Source organism: Prunus mume, linkage group LG6 (assembly GCF_029339155.1).
Source record: "Prunus mume cultivar Tortuosa linkage group LG6, ASM2933915v1, whole genome shotgun sequence".
In the NCBI taxonomy this organism is placed as follows: domain Eukaryota; kingdom Viridiplantae; phylum Streptophyta; class Magnoliopsida; order Rosales; family Rosaceae; genus Prunus; species Prunus mume.
In genome coordinates this window covers 17,293,672-17,313,223 of record NC_142703.1, presented here as the reverse complement: position 1 = coordinate 17,313,223, position 19,552 = coordinate 17,293,672, and the positions used below count along the sequence as shown (strand labels likewise).

At 38.5% G+C, this 19,552-nt stretch overlaps 1 protein-coding gene across 1 annotated transcript; it reads right to left on the bottom strand.

The window, feature by feature from the left end:
• LOC103335556 (polyol transporter 5-like) lies at positions 1-3,130 on the bottom strand. The gene is made up of 3 exons (XM_008238574.3): positions 2,935-3,130; positions 2,495-2,841; positions 1-1,485 (listed from the first exon to the last, which is right to left on the bottom strand). Exons 1-3 carry the CDS (start codon positions 3,062-3,064, stop codon positions 433-435), a joined length of 1,530 nt encoding a protein of 509 aa, XP_008236796.1. The 5' UTR covers positions 3,065-3,130; the 3' UTR covers positions 1-432.
• Positions 3,131-19,552: the final 16,422 nt, after the last annotated feature.

Here is a 19,552-nt window from a genome sequence, read left to right as displayed (position 1 = left end):
TTTAGATAATATTCATATCAATTATCATCACTCATTAAGAATTAATATATTACAGGTCGATTGTAAGCTACAATATCTCACTGTTCTGACAAACAGATAAAACAAAAGCAAGAAATGGAAAACAAATTTGGCGAACGAACTTGCACAATACATATATGACACATTTCATCTTGACTCTGTTCTCTTCATCTTAACTTGCACTAAAATCTTCATAGAAGAAATTTCATGGGTAGTAACACGCTCCATGATTGACTTGGCTTCTCCCCCGACCATCGGACCTCCAAAAATGGGACCAGGCCGAGCGCTACAGTCTTCTCTAATAGGAGCATTTGTAGCGACAAATATATAACCGACGCATACAACAATTTTTCAATCAAACACCTACTCTAGAGTTCAAGTGCTTTCAAATACTACATCACCCATGTAAACTCACTAACATACGACGGCCCTTTTGTTTCTGAGCAGCGCATAGCCTTCTCTCCACCTCCAGAATTTGCCAAACAAGACCTCCATGTCTTCAAGGGTTCTACCCTGTGTTTCCGGGAGCATTGTATAAAAGAACACCCAACCAACCGTAGCAATTGCTCCATAAAGAAAGAACGTCCCACCCATCGTGATCGCCTTATACAGCGTGATAAAAGTCATTGTGAGGACTCCACTCATAATCCTATTCACGGCTGTTCCCATGCTGCAACCTTGAGCACGTAGCTTCAACGGGAAGATCTCAGAGCTGTAGACCCACGCAATGGGCCCCATCCCGATCGAGAAGAACCCAACGTAGGCTAATACCATGGTCAAGCACAAAACGGACGCCCACATCATCTTCTCGTTTTCATGATCGACGATTGTGAGGCTCGTACCGAGGCAGAGAAGCGAGGCTATCATCCCGGCCACGCTCGTTAGAAGCAACGGGCGTCGTCCGACCCGATCGAGGAAACCTATGGCAATCAGGGTGAAAATGGTCTTGGAAAATCCAACTGCCACTGTTGCGAGCAGCAACGTGCTAGAGTCAGTGATCCCAGCCGCTTCAAAGATCCTTGGGCTGTACAAAACGAGGGCGTCGATGCCTGACATCTGTTGAAAGAAGTGGAAACCAACGGCTGCAATTAAAATGTGACGAACAGGGGGCGTTGGATGGAGGAGCAATTCCTTCCACACCTCCTCGCCGTGGCTGTGCTTGGGGACCTGAACAATGTCTTCGGTGCAATGCTCAGGGATGCCCGCGGCTTCTTTGATGTCAGCTAGCCGAAGCTGAGCTTCTTCCACGGAGTCTGAGGTTTTGTCGAGGACGTGCTTGGCATCGCCGAGCCGACCCTGCATGACAAGCCATCGGGGCGACTCGGGCATTGTTAAGACACCGACTGCAAGAATAACGGAGGGAAATACGCCGACTCCAAGCATAAGCCGCCAGCCCAAATTAATAGGGAGCCCGGAGAAGGCATAGTTGGCAACGTACCCCAATAATATGCCAATATTGACAAAGACCTGTATAAATACATATTCAAACAAATCACCTTGTCAGGAAAAATCAATTAATCAGTTTATATATGCATTTCACAACTTGTTTGTTTAACTAACAATTAATCTGATGCATAAAACATATTCTTAGTACACATTGTTATGTAATTACTGTGAGAAAAATACTCGCGACCTCTTCGTTAACATTGGGCAAGAGTTATTTGAACTTGTCACTAGACAATGAGCTAGTTGGTAACTCACCTCACCTCACCACATTTGAATGCTAATATATTTTTTCTAACACCAAACATAAAATACTTTCAAGAGTTATGGGAAAAAAGGTTATTTGGATGGGATTATTTCTATTCCTTTTGGTAAGGTTTCTGCAAAACAAAAGTGGTAGGTATGAATTGGGTACCAATTTACAGTACAATAAGTCGAAGTACCAAATAGTACAATGTCCAAAGTTCACAACCCCAAATCAAAACCACCATCTCATCTCCACATCACTTTAAAATTCTAATGAAACAGAGATACATGAAATAAATAAAGCAAAGCAAAGGAAGAGCAAGTTCTTACCTTGAAAAGTAAGCAAAATGGTAAGCATTAAGAAGATGAATTCTACAAATTCTTAGCAGTGGCTGAAACTCTGCAGAGAAAAGGATAAAACTGTGTCTTTTGGTTTGATAAAAAGTACTCTTTACTCTTTTATTTAATGATTTCTTTTCAGTAATGGGCCACCTTCTGTCATTTTTATTCAATTTTTGTTGACCCAAAGTTTGAAGAGTAGAAACGTGGCGTGGGCGGCTTTTCTATTGACCCAAATTTTTAAATCCATTTTAAAATATGTTTCCGACCACAGCCACAGCCACGTCCTCATCCCCATCTAATTGGATGATTGGGTTAAAAACCAGCTGTCTTGTAGCTAATAGTAATTTATGCAAATGTCTAAAATTGTAATTTGAGCAAATGTCCAAAATAGTAATTTAAGCACATGTCCAAAATTGTAAATTAAGCAAGGAGAAGACCCACCAACCTCCGGGAAAGACGTGAGAGCGCCGCGAGACGACGCCGGAGAGACCTCGGCGTTGTAGACCGGAGCGATCATCAGGGCGTAGCCGACGCCGATTCCGGCGACGAACCGACCGACCATGAGGAAGGCGAAGTTGGTGGCGAAGCCCATGAGGAGAGCTCCGGTGAAGAATATGGCTCCGGCGAAGACGATAGTGTACCGGCGGCCAATCCAGTCGGAAGTTCTGCCGGCGGCGGCGGAGCCGATGAGCGAGTAGAGGTTCAGAATCCCGATGAGGATCTCAACTTCCACGTCCGTAATTTTCAGGTCCTCCTGTATGTAGATTGAAGCTCCACTCATCACACCAATATCTACAGAAATCAGTAGAAATTAAAATTATTAGGCGATGAAATAAAAACAAACAAAAACAAAATTGAAACTTGAGGAAGCGATGGATGATTTACCGTAGCCCAGCAAGATTGAAGTCATGGAAGCCAAAATGGCGCAACCGATGGCGTACAGGTTTCTTTTGGGCTTCTTCTTGAGAAGGGGCTGGCCGGAAACGGCGCTGTCTTCAGCTCTACGGTCAGTCATCTTGAGCTCTGTAGTGTTTGATTGCAGAACAGTGTGATTTAGAGAGAAGGAAATTTGGCCACTCTTGGGTTTTCGGCTGCAGAGGGGTTGGGGTTAAATAGACACGAAGGGAAAGAAAAAAGAACCAAAAGCTCACGTCGCTTTCATATCAGAAACACTAGTGGGTGTGATTTTTTTTTTTTTGCTTGGTAAGAATTTTTTTGAGACATATTTTTGGTGAGCCATTTGGGCATGGGAAAGAAATAAAGTAATCACTTTATAAGAAGCGTCTCTTATTAGGCATAATTCCCTTGATCCACCACCAACTTGATTCACAATTACGACAAATATCTATTGTGGCTTATCTTGACACGCAAAGGCTGGGCCCAATTGAGGCTCAGATCAACTACAATGGCCAGGTGAAATCTTAATGTTTCGATTGATGGAGATTTCTATCCAAAAAGGTTTCAAGTTCCGACGGTTTTTTTTTGTTTCAGTAGAAGCGATTGAGGGTGGATTCATGAACTTTTTAGCGGGGTGTAATTTTGAAAAACGAAAAGCTTTATAATAATAAAAAAATTGACAATCACATATTTGAAAGGCCAAATATTATTACAAGAGAAATGAAATTGAGGCGATGGTTGCCAAAGAAGAAAAAAAACCGCAGCTTGTTTGATGAACTTACTTTCAAAGCTTGATCGATATAATTTTTTTTTTTTAGAGCACAAGACTTGATCGATGAATCCGTTTTTATAAAGGGACATTTTAGAAAAAACAAAAGGAGAGAAAAAAATTTAAAAAGCAAAATGACAATAATGCCTTATTTATTTTTAGATTTCTAAGGAATCCAATACATTTGTATCTTTGATTTGAAAGTTGGCGGTTTTTGTCTTTTTGAAAAAGCTTTGCTTTTTCAAAAGCGAAATTTTTTTATGTCTAAAACCTAAAAAACCTTTTTATAAAAGACTGGAGTTTTCTCAAAACAAAAAACAAAGAAGAAAACAAGGAAAAAAAAAAGACTTGGTGGTGGAGATGTAAATAAAATTTATGAATTTTATGATCTTTTTATAAGGACTTGGATTGGATTGGTGGGTGGGCACATAATCAAAAAGGGAATTTATTTAAAAACAACAAAATCTCCTCACGAAGGCTTCATTAAAATAAAAATAAAAAATCTCTTTATGGAGATTCCCTACTTTTCCATCTACAGCACATGGGAGTTTCCTTTCTTTCTTTTTTTTCTTTTTTTTTTCCCTTGTCAAAAACGACATCATTTTGCCCTGAGATTATTTCAAAAACAAATACAAGCGCGCAACAAAGGGCACAAAGAAAGCAGGCCTTTTGTCGAACAGGTACAGTGCATAACCAGACTGAGCGAAGGGGCAACTTTCTGTCACTTGCAACCCTTTCTCCAATGAGAGGAGGTGCACCTCCTTGCGCCTCTGTAGCCAGTGATTGGGGAGGGGGGTTTACAAAAATATTCATTAGGTGTCTGGGGGTTTCGAACCTCTGCGCACGTGAGTGGAGATGAAAGAGCCCTAAAGACCAAGTGTTTGTAAATATATGAAATGTGGATGACCACTTATTAGTGTAATTAGTAACTTCTAACAATTTTGGGGTTAAAGTTCAATTGTTATAAGCATATAACTAGATGTTTATCCAAGATGAAAGATACAAGTTTTTAAAGCCATTATTGTATTTCTCTACTTCTCACTTATATAACACGCAGGACCAGCCTTGGGGGTGGGTAGGAAGGGCCATGGCCATAGGCCTCTAATTAAGGGGGCCCCAAATTTTTTTATTTATATATATATATATATATATATATATTTCCAACTTGAAAATAAGTAAATAATCCAGTGCTGTTGTATATCTCTTGATTGGACCTCTCCATTCAAAAATATATTTTAGAACCAAGTGAAATCTTTAGGGTTTTAAATGTATCTTTTCTCCAATGCTCTATATTAGGTTTTTATAGACATTCCAATCCCAAAAAACCTCAAAATCTTACTGTAAATATATGGAATGTAGATGGGCATCATAACATCTATAACCTCCACCATTTTAATGATTCGTAATTTATGCCCTTATTAGTGTAATTTGTAGCTTGTAACCTACAATTTGTATATTAGACTCCTACCATCTTAAGTCTATAAATAAGTACTTACTAAATACGAAAGATACAAGTTTTTAGAGGAAATTCTATTGTTTTTCTTTACCTCTCACTTCTCTCTACTATTTGCCCTTAAGTTACATAATTAAAATAAGATTTCCTTTCATATCACTCGTTGGATCAAATAAAGTACGTTCAGTCTCATTTGTCAAATTTGTACCTTTGACTTGCACAAAATCCAAGATTCTGACAATATGAGATTTAATTTCACACCAATCGCTAAATTTTTTTGTGAGAGAATGGAGTTAAGGTTTATGGGAGACAGAAAATATTTGGGACTTTCTACAGTAGTTGGAAAAAAAAAAAACTGTTGTTTCGCACTCTTAAAGATCGCATCTGGAAGAAGATCACTGGATTGGAAGGTTGGTTACTCTCGAAAGCTATGAAGGAAGTTTTGATTAAGGCAGTTTGCCAAGCTATGTCTACTAACTCAATGAGCTTCTTCAGGCTCTCCATTGTGATTTGTAATGAGGTTGAAAGTATTATTGCTCGGTTTTGGTGGTCTAAGGGGTTTCCGGGAGTTAGTTAGTTTTAACAAAGCTCTATTGGCAAAACAAGTTTGGTGTCTGCTCCAATCTCCTAATTCCTTTGTAGCCAGGATGCTGAAAGCTAAGTATTTCCCTACTACTGATTTCCTAAGTGTACAGTAGGGTTCGTCTCCTTCCTATACTTAGAAGTCTATTCTATGGGGTCGAGAACTCTTACCTTGTGGTTTACGATGGCGGATTGGTGACGATCAGCTTGTACAAATTTATGGTAATGCGTGGATTCCCCACCGCCGCATATTCACGGTTCAAACTGCTCCACGTGTCCCTATGGATGCTAAGGTTAGCACCCAGATTTCGGCAAGTGAGTGGTGGGATGTTCCCAAGGTTTATAGTTTATTTACTTTCATGGAAGCGGAGACTATCTTGTCTATACCTTTAGTCCGTGATAATGTTGATCGTAGAATTTGGCACTTTACTACACATGAGCGATATATTGTGAAGAGTGGATACTGGGTTGCCTTAGAATATTAGAATTTTTCTCTTAGTCATATTGGCACTGGTACTAGTTCTTCTCCATCACAAAAATTATGCAAGCATCTATGGAAAATGAAAGTGCCGGCGAAAATACAGCACTTTCTTTAGAGTTTCGCTTAGAATGGCATCCAGACAAAAGCTTTCATTTTTCACCGTAGGATCACCATGGACGTGACTTGTTTTCGTTGTTCCATTGGTTGCGAAACAACAGTTCATGCCCTACGAGATTGCCCAACTATTCGTCTTGTATGGAATTCTTCAAAACTGCCGACATTTTTTCTTGGTTTGACTCTGGATGACGCTACTACTTGGTTGTTGGTGGCATGGGATTTAATCCCAACTGCCCAGCAACCTTTTTTTGTTACTGTGTTGTGGCTACTGTGGAATGATCGGAATGCTGCCATTTTTTGTTATGATCCTATGTCTGTGGAGCATCTCTTCTTCTGTGCAAAGAACTATGTTGTGGAATATCATCAATCTCAGTTACTACTTGATAGGTGTATTTCTTTGCCCTTTTCGGACCAACATTAACGTCCTCCTCAGATTGGTTATTTTAAGCTCAATGTCGATGGTGCTTTGAATTTGCGGGATGGTCTCCGGGGGGTAGTCTGATTGTTTGAGACTCACACGGCATTCTTATAGGGCAATGGCAATAAGGACACCTAGACTCCTGTTTGTGTTGACTACCAAGCTTTACGCTCTCAAAGTAGGTTTCTCTTTTGCCTTAGATGCATCACTTATGCCTGTGGTAGTTGAATCTAACTACTTAGTTACAGTACAGTTGCTATCAAATGAGGAAAAATGTTTAGCTCCTAAAGGAGTGCTTGTGACAAAAATTCGGCACCTTCTTCTGGCCTTATCCTCCTGTGTTCGTTTTGTCCCCCGTACTACTAACATTGTGGCTCATCGTATTGCACATTATAGTCTTCATGTGAAGGAGCTTTTTTATTGGTTGGGTGATGGACCTCCCTAGCTTCTAGATGGCGTTATGGAGGATTGGTCTCATTTTGTTTGACTTAGTAATAAGAGTGTTGACTCTTCTGTTTAGTCATTAGCATGAATGGTGCTACTTGTGGTTTTCCCTGGGAAGGTTTTAGTGATGCCACCGTTAACATGCTCGTTCTTACCATGTAATGTTCTCTTTAGGTTGAATGCAATACCATTTTCTCTCAACACACCAAAACAAAAAACAAAAAAAAAAAACAAAAAACAAAAAACAAAAAAAGAGAAGGGGCAGGATGATAGTCTTAGGGGCGAGGGTGTGTGAAGAGAGTGTTTATTAGTAAAGTGGTTCAATTGATTGTTAATGGTATTATAGGAACAATGGTGTGTGGGATGATACTATCAATCATTTTTAATTTCATGGTGGGTGGACTATAAGGTGGTGGGGATATAGGATAGGGCAGGGAATTTCACTATGTCTTTTGGGAATTTTTAAAAAAAAATAATGAGATATAGTTATTATTGATGAATAACAAAAGTACAAAACAAATATGGTGTTGAATATGGATAAATCTTCTTTAATGACCAAATACAACAACATGTTGAATTAATCGGACCACGCATCACCCAAAAAATGGCTAAAATCCATAATTCATCAACCATAAGCACATGTACACGGTCTTGCAATACAGATCCACCACGTAACGGAAGAAATGACGAATTAATATTGAAAGCCGAAAACTAAAAAGAAATTAAACTTCCTTAATTAAAAAAAAATCACAACAAACTTCTAAAGAGTTCCTGAAAATTATTAGACTAAAACAAACTCAGAAGCAGTACCACCACTCCACATCCTCCCAAGCAACTTGAAGAGAGCCATAGCGTCATACCAACTAAATCATAGTGTCGCATCGGCTAAACACAAACCCAACTCAACCTGACATCTTCCTCTTTTTGCAAGTATGTCGAAGGCTGACAACTCGAGCCAAATCCTTGTGTATGTGGACCAAAAGACTGTGACTATATCATGGTAATTATAGAGTTTCACAGTGGCTGCTTCCACGTCATAAAATAAACAAGAATGATCATAAGGAAAAATTCAAGTAAATGATCCAGATCATTACGAAACTAAGGACATTGCGACTCCAAAGTAATAAAGTAACAAGTTTTACTTACTATTGTGAAATCTATTGTGGCCCCATCTTCAACATGGAATGGACGCAACAACATCTTTTTTCTCATAGCTGATCGGGCCACACAGTAAACTCTGGAACAAACGCTCGGTCTCACTTTATTCTATGAAATTGAAATTTTCTCACTTAACTCCTAGAATCTGTAAAAATTGCTAAAACTTTTCCACTTTCGTCCATTTTTGTCCATAAAATCGTTAAGCGTGCTGACGTGGCATGGGCATTTTTATAATTTTAGCTCCTCTATCTTCTCTCATATCTCTCTCTCTCTCTCTCTCTCTCTCTCCTCCCTGACCCAACCCTTCCTGATATTACTCAACACAACCAAGTTACACAGCAACCCAAACCACTACCCTCATCCCCTCCCTTGAAGCAATGCACTCTAGCCAACTCCAGCCAACTCTATCATCATCATCATACGCAATGGCCTCAATCCACTGGATTCAAGTGGGGTTTTTTTTTAATGAAATTAAAGGAAAAGGAAGAGGGAAGTGGGGAGGTGAGAGGGAGAAAGGGGGAGTGTGGTGGCGGGGTTGGGCTGTGTTCTTTGGGGATGGAGGTGACCAGGGGAAGATGGAGGTAAGCATTGGTAAAATGATGGGGAGGGGAAGAAAGGGAAGGGGGTGTTGTTTAACCCTAAAAAAAATAAATTTAAAATCAGTTTTTATATTTGATTTTTAAACAAATTAATAGCTAAAATTACTAAAATACCCATACCACGTTAGCACACTTAACGGTTTAGTGGGCAAAAAATGGACGGAAGTGGTAAAGTGAGAAAATTTCATCAATGATTAGAGATTCTAGAGGTTCAGTATGAAGATTTCAATTTGATGAGGTAAAGTAAGACGAGCGTCCGTTCCAAGGGAAAACAATAATTATGCCTTTTTTTAATAAAAAAAATCTTATAGTTCTTTAAAAAATAATTATTAAAAAAAAATGTAGATAAGATTAATCACTCATGGTACAAGTTATGATCTCACCATTGGTACGTAGCTCAATTCAAAGTCCCTTCCTTTTAAAACGATCAAAGAGTGAATTTGGCGCAATCTTCACTAGTTCTCTATGAAATAGTTATTTTTCTGAGCTTGGAAGGAATGACATTTGAAAGTTCAAACGCATCCATCTCTTCTTCTTATCGTAGTTATGTTGTGGATTAGAAGGGAATTTGAAGACGGAAAGACATCCGCCATTATGTCGTCTAAAATATAAATGGCGGAGAAGATGGGTTTCATTATCATTTATTTTAATGTTAAACTAAATCCACAAAGAGAATAATGTTCCTTGGAACTTGCCGATTGCCCCGTGTCATTTATTTTTGTCTTGTTTCAAACCTTGTCATTTTCGATTCTTCTCTGAAATCGACATTATCCAAACTTAAATCATAGAATAAAGAATGAAATGAAATGTTGATTGAAGCAAATTTGGATTGTTAATTTTATTCTTATTATAATGAAGGTAAGGTTTTAAATTGGCCAATGTTGCATTCTGGGTTTTGTAATGTTTTGGCAGTTGTGCCATTCGCAAGAAGAACTTGCATGTCACGAGATAACAGTATTTTTCTATTCTCAAATAATCACGTTTTGTTGTGAAAAAATTATCGCTGGCAGCAGTGGCGGACCTGTGCAGGCGCAAGGAGGTGCACCTGCACCTCCGGTCGCCGGAAATCTCCATTAAAGTTGCTGGGGTTGCACCTCTGCTCTGGCTGCTGCTGCACTTCAAGTGTTTGAAAAAAAGCTTAAGCGAACTTGTTGGGTTCCTTTCTTTTGCTGCGTGCATCACAGTTGCTATCATTTCGTTTTTAAAGTTATGAGCAAAACGACGTCATGTTGTACAAAGCCCCCCAAAAAAAAAGAGAGGAATAAAGATGTGAGTGCGACGGCACATTCCTACATGCTATTTAGTATATGATAAATCAATTGGGTCATTGGATGAAAAACAAATTGGGCCATAAATAAGGATTGTCCTCGCATAAAAAGTTGTAGGGCTGCAATATTAATTATTTATAAAGTCTGCAATGTTAATATCGATTAAGTATGTATAAAATTGCATTATTTAAAATAATAAAAAACCAAGTTTGTATAAAATATTGTCATTGTTTTCATGATGTGAAAGCTCGCGGTGAACAATTGTAACTTAATTGTAATGTTCTATTTTTTTTCTATGAATTACAAATGACATTAGTATTATTTAAATTCTAAGGGTTTTTTTTTTTTTTTTTGGATAAGAAATTCTAAGGTATTTGGTTGTCTATCTTTTTGGTGTTTTTTTTTTTAGCTTTTAGCGTTTTTCTTCTCCTTTGCTGAATAAAAGCTTTTCTCTTTTTATTTTATTTTTAAATTTATTTAAAAGATGAGAACTATGGTTTTGCAAACCCATGTCTTTTTTGGGTCAAATTAATACCCACCCACCAAGCCCAAAATAATGCGCACTTAGCCCATGTCTGATGAGCTGATAACAGCACAATTTTTTATTTTTTTATTCTTTTATTTGTGAATTGGCAGGCCTTAGCCCAAAAATAATGAATAAATAGATAAACCAACACACATATACAGCTCTATCATTTTCTTTTTTTGTCCTTTTCTCATCAATTGATAGGATATTTGAACTAATTGATTTTTTATTTTTAATAAAAAAGATATTATAATTTAATCTAATCTAAACTACGGAAAGGGGAATTCGAACTCAGATGCAGAATGGGAAACACATTCACTCTAATCAACTTGTAATTGATTCTACATTATTATTATTATTAATATCCGTGTCGAACTTCATAAACAAAACAATTAAATTTAGTAAGAAGTTTGTAGTTGAAGTGATTAAAAGTAATTTTGAAGTATAATAACAACATATGTCAAAACTCCATAAATCTTGATGAACATGACCAGACCTAACCAGACCTAAATTAATAATGAACATTTTTTTGTCAAGAATTAAAGATTAATATGGCTCCCCAAAAACATGTTAAAGATTTTCAAAAATATTAGAATCTAGAACAAAACGACCAGTCGTTTTCAGGCAGAAGCTACATACTTCATCTATGTATAAAGATGACCGGTCCGTCGAGAAAAATGACTAGTTGGTTCGTGTCTTGGTGCAATTTTGAAGCACCTCTTCAGACATGTGGTATGCCTCTTAATGCCTAAGTGTTTGAATTAGGCTTAAATGCAACAGTGCCCCCTGGAACATTGGTCAATTCTCACTTTACCCCCTCAAAGTTAAAGTGACCCACTTTGCCCCCTTGACCAATATTCCGTGTTTCACTTAACCACTTTCCGTCAACGCCATTCCAAATTCCGTTAAACCAAAGACGTGGCAGGGGTAGTTTGGTCCATTCAACTAAGCTGAGATTTTTCCGACCAATCTGAGGGTGTGACGTGTACATATGGACCCCACCTCTAACATCTGATATAGCCCAAATGATCCAATTGATATGAGCTGTCTATCGAACCAAAAAACCCCAAATGGGCTTCCTCTAAAACCCTAGAAATCAGAGGTTAGGTTCCACGAAAATTGAAGATGAAGACTAAAATAGTTGACTAACGGGAAGAGTTGGATGTGGCGGCACCGCGTTGCTTTTGTGGGAGGATAGCTCGCTTACAAACTTCATGGGCTGAGGCAAACCCACTTCGAAGATTCCATGTTTGTCCAAACTCATCAGGGGTAAGTTATGTTGTTGAAAGTTTGTGAATCCGGTTAAATTTTTTTATTAATTGGTATTAATAGTTGATGCAAAGGAGGAAAAAAAGGATGTGGGTTTTTTGTTTGGGTGGATGTTGAAATTCCACCCAGAAAGAATGCTCTGGTGAGTTGGCTACCTAGAAGATTGAAGGAACATGAAAAGGACGTTGGGCATTGTCAAGCAAGAGAAAGAAAGTTAATGGGTTGGTTTATTCTTTCATGGGGTTTAGTAATGATGGTGTTGTTTTGGCAATGTCTATAACAACTTGGCACAAAATGTGGCCATTGCAATGAAGGGATTAGGCAGATTGTACAAGTCTGTATTTTGCAACTATATGTAAAATATCATATCTTTGTAGCTATGTAATGATGGAGGAACATGGTTTGAATTTGCAACTGGAGGTAACAATGTATTGGTACTTATATAATGAATGTGGTTGTTGAACACAATGTGGGAGTTACTTATTGGATTTTGACTTCATATGTAATGGTATGAAAAGCATTACCAAAACAACAGTACCACAAACACTTGCAACAGTTCATAACAGACAATCATGGGTTTTATAACACTGATCAAATCCTCACAGTTTATAACATTACTAATAAAGTTCTTAATAGTTGGACTTGCAAAATAATAGTTCAATCAAAAGCCCCATTTGAAAGGGTTGTCCTTAACACTTGTACATGCAAAACAAAAGTGAAATGAAAAAGTCTTCATAAGAGGCATTTTAACAAAACACAAAACACTTGCACATGATCAGAATCTCCAAGGCTGATAACCATCCAACAAATCCTCCCGATTGATAAATTTCTTCCTCTTGGCAGGAGATTTGAACCTCTTTTTGCTTGTACTACTGGCAAAATAGTGTAATGAACTTACACTTAGTTAAGATCCTTGCACAGTTTGAGAAGTTTGGGCAGGTTGAGAACTTTGGCTAGTTTGAGAAACTGGACAAGCTTGTACAGATTCAGTTCCTTGCACAGCTTGAGAGCCTTGTAGAGTTTGAGAACCATCCTTCTTTTTGGGAAATTTAATCCTCTTTGCAGGAGACTTAAACCTCTTTTTTTTTTTTTTTTGGAGTTTCTAAAGCTTGGCCACTTTGAGATGCTTGGGCAGTTTATGAAGGTGGGGGCTTGAGATGTCGCTTGAGAAGCTTAGGTTGTTTCAGAACCATGTGGAGTTTGAGAATACTGGCCAATTTCCAACCTTCTTCTCACCAAAAAATTGAAAAGGATTCCAATTTACATCAATTACATATCATACCTCTTTCTCTTAATATCAATAAAAATAAAGTCACTTGCAGGTTGCTTAGCTGTTGATTGTCTTGTAACCCTTTTGGTTGATGTCGTATCTTGGGCAGATTTCTTCACCTTTCGTTTACATGAGACCTAACATAAGAAGAGAACCATTTGAAAATAAATTAATAATAAAGATCCAAAACAAAAATGCACTGCCAATGTCTTTTTGGAAGAGACAAACCTGACTGCTGCTGCCTTCTTTTGCCTTAGGGCTGCTCCTCCTATTATGGCTTCCTTGTCTACAAAGTGAACACTTGGTTTCCAAATTATACCTCTGCAACTTGATAGCTGTAGGATTAGATTTGCTTGGTTTTTCACCTGCCGACCTCATCCTCTTCTTCCTTGGTCTCCCAGGTTGTTTGTGATAAAGTGGTGGCAACAAAGGAGGCCTATGACACTTAGGCCACAAGTCTTCACTTGTCATTGGATGAACCATTGGACTATAAGCTCTCATAAAGGACTCCTTCTTGTAACAAGCATCAACATAAGCAATATGATCCCCATTTAATTGGCCAATTGCAGCACAAGCATGCTTGCATGGGATCCCAATAATATCCCACAACCTGACTTTCATCATGGTTTTTGACCTCATATAAACTCTCCCCAGCAAGCTCTGGAATGCACCAAGCTGATTCTTTCTTTGTTTTCTCCAAAATCCCAAAAATCCTTGGACCAATGACATGTTTTCATTTCTCACAAGATACTCTTCTAGTTGCCATCAACAACATAATATAGTATCTAATTCTCTCTAGCATGGTTAAAATAGGTTTTTCTCGTACTTCTACAAGGGCATCGTTAAAAGCCTCACACATATTATTCAAAAGGATGTCACACTTGGAATGAGTTTTAAAGTGAGTTCTACACTATTGTGATGGATCTAAGGCCGCCATACAATCAAATGCAGCTTGGCTCAACTGTCCCATATTTTTCATCTCAGCATCCCACCATGGAATGGTTGTGCTCCTTGCGATTTTCTCCATTTGCAATTTCAACACCAATCCTCTGTGAATAGCAAGCAAAAATTTGCTTCTAAGTTTTTGAGGCAGTGTCTGTGCTCAACCTTTAGAAAATGATCATGTACTACATCAATCAAGCCTTTTTGCTTGTCTGTAATAAAGACATATCCGCTGCTGTTTTCGATTCCAAGGTCTTCTGCTAATAGTTGACAAAACCATGATCATGTTTCATAATTCTCCACCTCATCCACTACATACGCAATAGGATACATGTCATTGTTAGGATCCACACCAACAGCAGATAACAACTGTCTAGGGTGATGATCATTAATATGACAAGCATCAAATCCTATAACTGGCCTACATCCCTGCAAAAACCCTTGTTTAACTGCAGCCAAGAACTTGTAAATCCTCTGAAACCTTGGCCTTTCACCTTCCAACTCACATTTGATAATGACTGTGCTACCCACATTTGTCCTTCTTAGTTTAGCAGCATAATCCCATAATAATTCATACTGTTTTTCAAAAGTCCCCTAAGATATGGATGTTGCCTTCTGTCTTGCCCTATATATTTGGGATTTATAAGCTATCACAGACAAATCTTCTTGTACCTGCTGCTTAAAAGTTTTCATATCCCAATTATGCTTTCTAGCCAGTTGAGTAGCATATCTCTAAGCTAACCATGTTGAGTTAGCATGAAAGTTGTGATCAACTGTCCCACAATCATGCTCATCAACCAATTTTTTTACTTGAACCCATTCACTCCCATTCATTGCTGAAGCAAAACAAACCCATTTACAATTTCCTGCGCACACTGCCCTCACCCTATCACGATCATTGCGTTTGAATTTAATCATCCTTCTGTTCACACTTGAATAGTTCCTAATTGTTTTCCTAAATAGGTCAGTGGTTGCAAACCTTAAACCCAGCTTAAACACATGGTTGCACATGTCTGTTTCAGGCCTAAATTCTTGAAATTTAGGCAATTTCTTCTTCATTTTTCTTCTGGTTCCCATCATCCTCATCATATGAGCTACTATCCAAGCTCTCAACATCACTTTTAGCTACATCAGTTGACTCCTGATCTTCATCTATAGGGGCATTTGGGTCTTCAACTACTTCTGGCCAGTCTACATAATTTTCAAATGCTTTATTATCTTTCGTCAACAACTCACATTCATTTTCACTCTGCTCATAAGCACTATCAACAAAATCAGGGTCATGTTCCTTGTCTTCTTCTTCACTATCTTCACTGTCTTCCACATTAATGTCACCTATATCAACCCTACTACCCTCATTATTTAGGGGCCCATCATCATCACTTGAAACCCAGTCTTCAACTCTGCAAGTAGGCCCATGATCCTCAGTAAAAGGCCAGCCCTCTTTACCATTGTTCAATGGCCCACTATCTTCAGTAGAAGCCTTATTTTCATCACTAACAGGCCCAATATTCTCACTATCCTTATTCAATGCCACAACTACTTCTTCACAATCCTCATTCACTACAACACCTTCCTCTTCAATGTGTTGTACATAAATCAGCACCACTCTCTTATAAAAAAAAGTGGTACCTTATCACACAAACTTAACAGCTCAGCATCCCTATCTATATCCAGTAACTCGTCATTTACTACTCTTTTAAGAGATACTTTCCCCATTTGCCCAAGCAGTTTCACTTGTTCCCACATCTTTAACATATTCATATACTCTACAGTACACCAATCCAAATATCCTACAGACCCACCAATATAACACCACTTATTCTGTTCGTTTTTCACAATTCTGCCACCATGATGCACTTTGACCAATTCTTGGTCCTCTACACAGAAACAAAAAGGGTTTGTTTTTAACAAAAGCAAAATAGTATTCTAAGCCACTTATTAAAAGCAAAACAACAACCATGATTCGATTAACATATTCAAACCCAACTAGAAGAAAACAAAAACAGAACCACATCAGGAAAGGTATACTACTTTAGAACCCCCTCTGCTGACAACACATAACACAAAAAGACCTAAACCCTATCAATTTCTACACAATGCGCATCACTATCATGTTAAGATTCTTTTCCACGTCAAAAGACAAGATTCCTTTTTAGAAAACAGGTCACTTTTTAGAAGAATCACTTACCGTACACAGGTTGCCATGCTCCTGCTTCTCGCCAAACGTGCAAGCCCTTTTGTTTCTAATTAGATATGAGGGTTGGTATTGTTGTTGCCATCAACATGATCAACTTGCTTCTTCTACTTGAGCAGTGCATTAGTTTTTCTCCACCTATGGAATTTTCCAAACAAGACCTCCATATCCTCAAGGGTTCTACCCTATGTTTCCAAGAGCATTGGACAAAAGAAGACCCAGCCAAATGCTGCAATTCTCGAGGAAAAAAGAAAAAGAAAAAAGGAATGCCCTAACAATTGTGATGCCCTTATACAGCAAAATAAAAGTCATTGAGAGGACTCCCACTGACCTGCCCACTTCTATACGACAACGGGTAGATCTCACAGTTGTAGACCCACGTGATGTACCCCATCTCGATTTAGAAGAATGCGAAGTACGCTAATGCCATGGTCAAACACAAAACAATGACACACATGATCTTCTCGTCGAGAGATGCGAGAGAAACTATCATGTTAGCCACACTAGTTAGAATCTACTGACACTATCAAATCTAATCGAGCATAAACGTGGAGATGAAGATGAAAATGGTCTTGACGAATCCTACGACTATGGTGCAGAGTAGCTTTTTGTCTGAGTTGGGTTGTACAAAACAACGACGTCGACGCCCGAAGCTTGTTGAAAGAAGTGCAAACTAATGGTTAAGATTAAAATATGATGGACGACTAGCGTTGGATAAAAGGAGAAGTTTTTCCACACGACTTGGCCTTAGTTGTTCTTCTTGACCTTAACGACGTTGTCGTTCTAATGTTTGGGAATTCCAGTATTTGGCTGCGTCACTGAACCCACCATGCATGATGAGCCAACGAGGCAACTCAAGCATAACTAAGAAGTGTCAAATGGGACATGATGGGTCGGGCCGACCTATTTTGAGTTGTCTCATTAATACGAAACGAGCTAAACCTGTCCATTTATGAAAATCATAAAGTTTGACACTGAGCCCATATGGGATAGGGTCGGGGTCATGCTGGACAACTAAATGGACCGATATGGACCCATGTCAAGCTAAACTTATTTATTGCATTTTTTTGTAGTATTTGTTTTACAATTTTATTTCAATCTTTTTACAATTATGTCTAACAAGATTTATTTTTTGTTGGATAATTATGTATAACAAGATTTATTATTTGTTGGAAAAAGAGGCCAATGACTTTTTTTTTAATAGAAAAAGACTAGACTATTGTTCAGGTTTAAAAAAGGTACATTGCTAGGCCGGCCCAAAGATACGTGTTGCGTCGTCTCAGGCCTTACTTAATCAGACCGAATTCATACTGTGCTTAAGCCGACCCGATCTATTTGACACCTCTGCATGCAAGGGTAAGCATTATTTATATTTTTCGTATATCTAATTTAGGGCCATAATTATAAATTACAAAACTAAACAACAAAAATTTCTAATTCATGCACAAATCAAAGCATAAATAAACATATATTTTCTATTTATTTTTCCAACATTACCAAATATAAGAAAGATCTCATCTCTTCGGAAAAAAAAAAACATATGAATTGATTTCCGAAAAATAAATACATGCCAAGACAAATTCATAAATTTTAACTCTCTGCTTATTAAAAAAATGCTTGGGGTCGCTCTCTCCCTACGCGACGAGAGCCACGCGTCATATCTAAGGTTTTTCCTCTAGGTCGGTTGTTGCCGTCACACATCCAGCCATCGTCACTTCCCCTCTCACCATGATAGGACTTATCGTCATCTTATCTTCTCGCATCATAGCTTACCACTAGTGATTGGTTTTGTCTCTCCATTCTCCATTTGGGCTCATCGTAGTTACTCATCAACTGGCCCCTTGACATTTCACTGGGTTTGGTCTGGTATCACTTGCGAACACGATCAGAATTAGGACTCTCTGCCCTCGTGTCTTCCTCGCGCCACCTACTTGTTGTTTTCATTGTTTTTGACTCTGGGTCTCTGTTGGTGCTTTCCTAAGCGTGCTAGCGGATTTTTTTGCTATGGTTTTTTGGTTCAACTTGGCTTAGTGCTTTGAGTGGAAATTTTGGTCATTGCTATGTCTGTGTTAAGCTGGAATATGCGAGGGCTTGGCAACCATCGTACGTTCCTTAATATCAAAAACCTCTTACAAGACAAAACATCATATATTGTTTTCTTTATTGAGACTCATATGACTACTGTTCAGATGGGCAGCTTAGTCCAGAGACTTGGTGTGGGTGGAGTCCTTTGTGTTCCCCTTGAAGGGCTTTATGGTGGTCTCTGTATTCTTTGGGAGACTGGTATACAGGTTGTGTTGCTCTCATCTTGTCCAGGACATATTGATGCTCAGGTGACTTTTTCTAATTCCTTTGTTACTCGAATTACTGGGTTCTATGGTCATCCTGACCCTACTCGACGGATTCATTCTTGGAAGCTTCTTTGTCGTTTGAGTCAGGTGGATATTGGTCCATGGATGTGTTGTGGTGACTTTAATGGGATTCTGTTTATGGACGAAAAAAGTAGCCCTCATCTCCGCTCTGTCTGTCAACTTGAAGATTTTCAATAGGTAATTGACGATTGTAAAATGCTATCATTTGATTTTGTGGGTTATCCTTTCACCTAAATGAACAATCGCAAAAATGACTACAATGTTCAAGCGCGATTAGACAAAGGCTTTGGTCATTTAGCCTTGCTTCAACAGTGGGGTAATTTTAGCATGTACCATCTTTCAGCGTATTCTTATGATCATCAATTTTTCTCCTTGCTGACGCCCGACCTAATGTTGATGGTTGGAGTAGTCGGAGTCCACGTCATTTCCAGTTTGAGGAACAATGGACAACTGACGAAGACTGTGAAAGAATAATTCAATAAGGGTGGCATTGTCAGGAATCTCCGACGACTAATCATGTTATCTATGCAAAGCGTATCTTGTAGTGGAAAAGTCAAAAATTCAATCATATGAACTCCAACACTCAGTCTCTGTGTACCTCTCTGGCTTCCTTTTAAACTATTGTCCCTTCTGAAGCCATTCTATATAGCAAGAAATTGGTTGCAAATGAGCTTGGCAAGTTATTGGAACTCGATGAACTTTATTAGTGCCAACGATCTCGTGTCAATTGGTTGCAAGCTA

Excerpts from the sequence above, each read along its gene's own strand:
- LOC103335556 (XM_008238574.3), bottom strand. The coding sequence starts at position 3,064 with ATGACTGACCGTAGAGCTGAAGACAGCGCCGTTTCCGGCCAGCCCCTT. Across the intron at positions 2,842-2,934 it reads TTCAATCTTGCTGGGCTACG|ATATTGGTGTGATGAGTGGA; the intron begins GTAAATCATCCA and ends TGATTTCTGTAG. Across the intron at positions 1,486-2,494 it reads CTCTCACGTCTTTCCCGGAG|GTCTTTGTCAATATTGGCAT; the intron begins GTTGGTGGGTCT and ends GTATTTATACAG.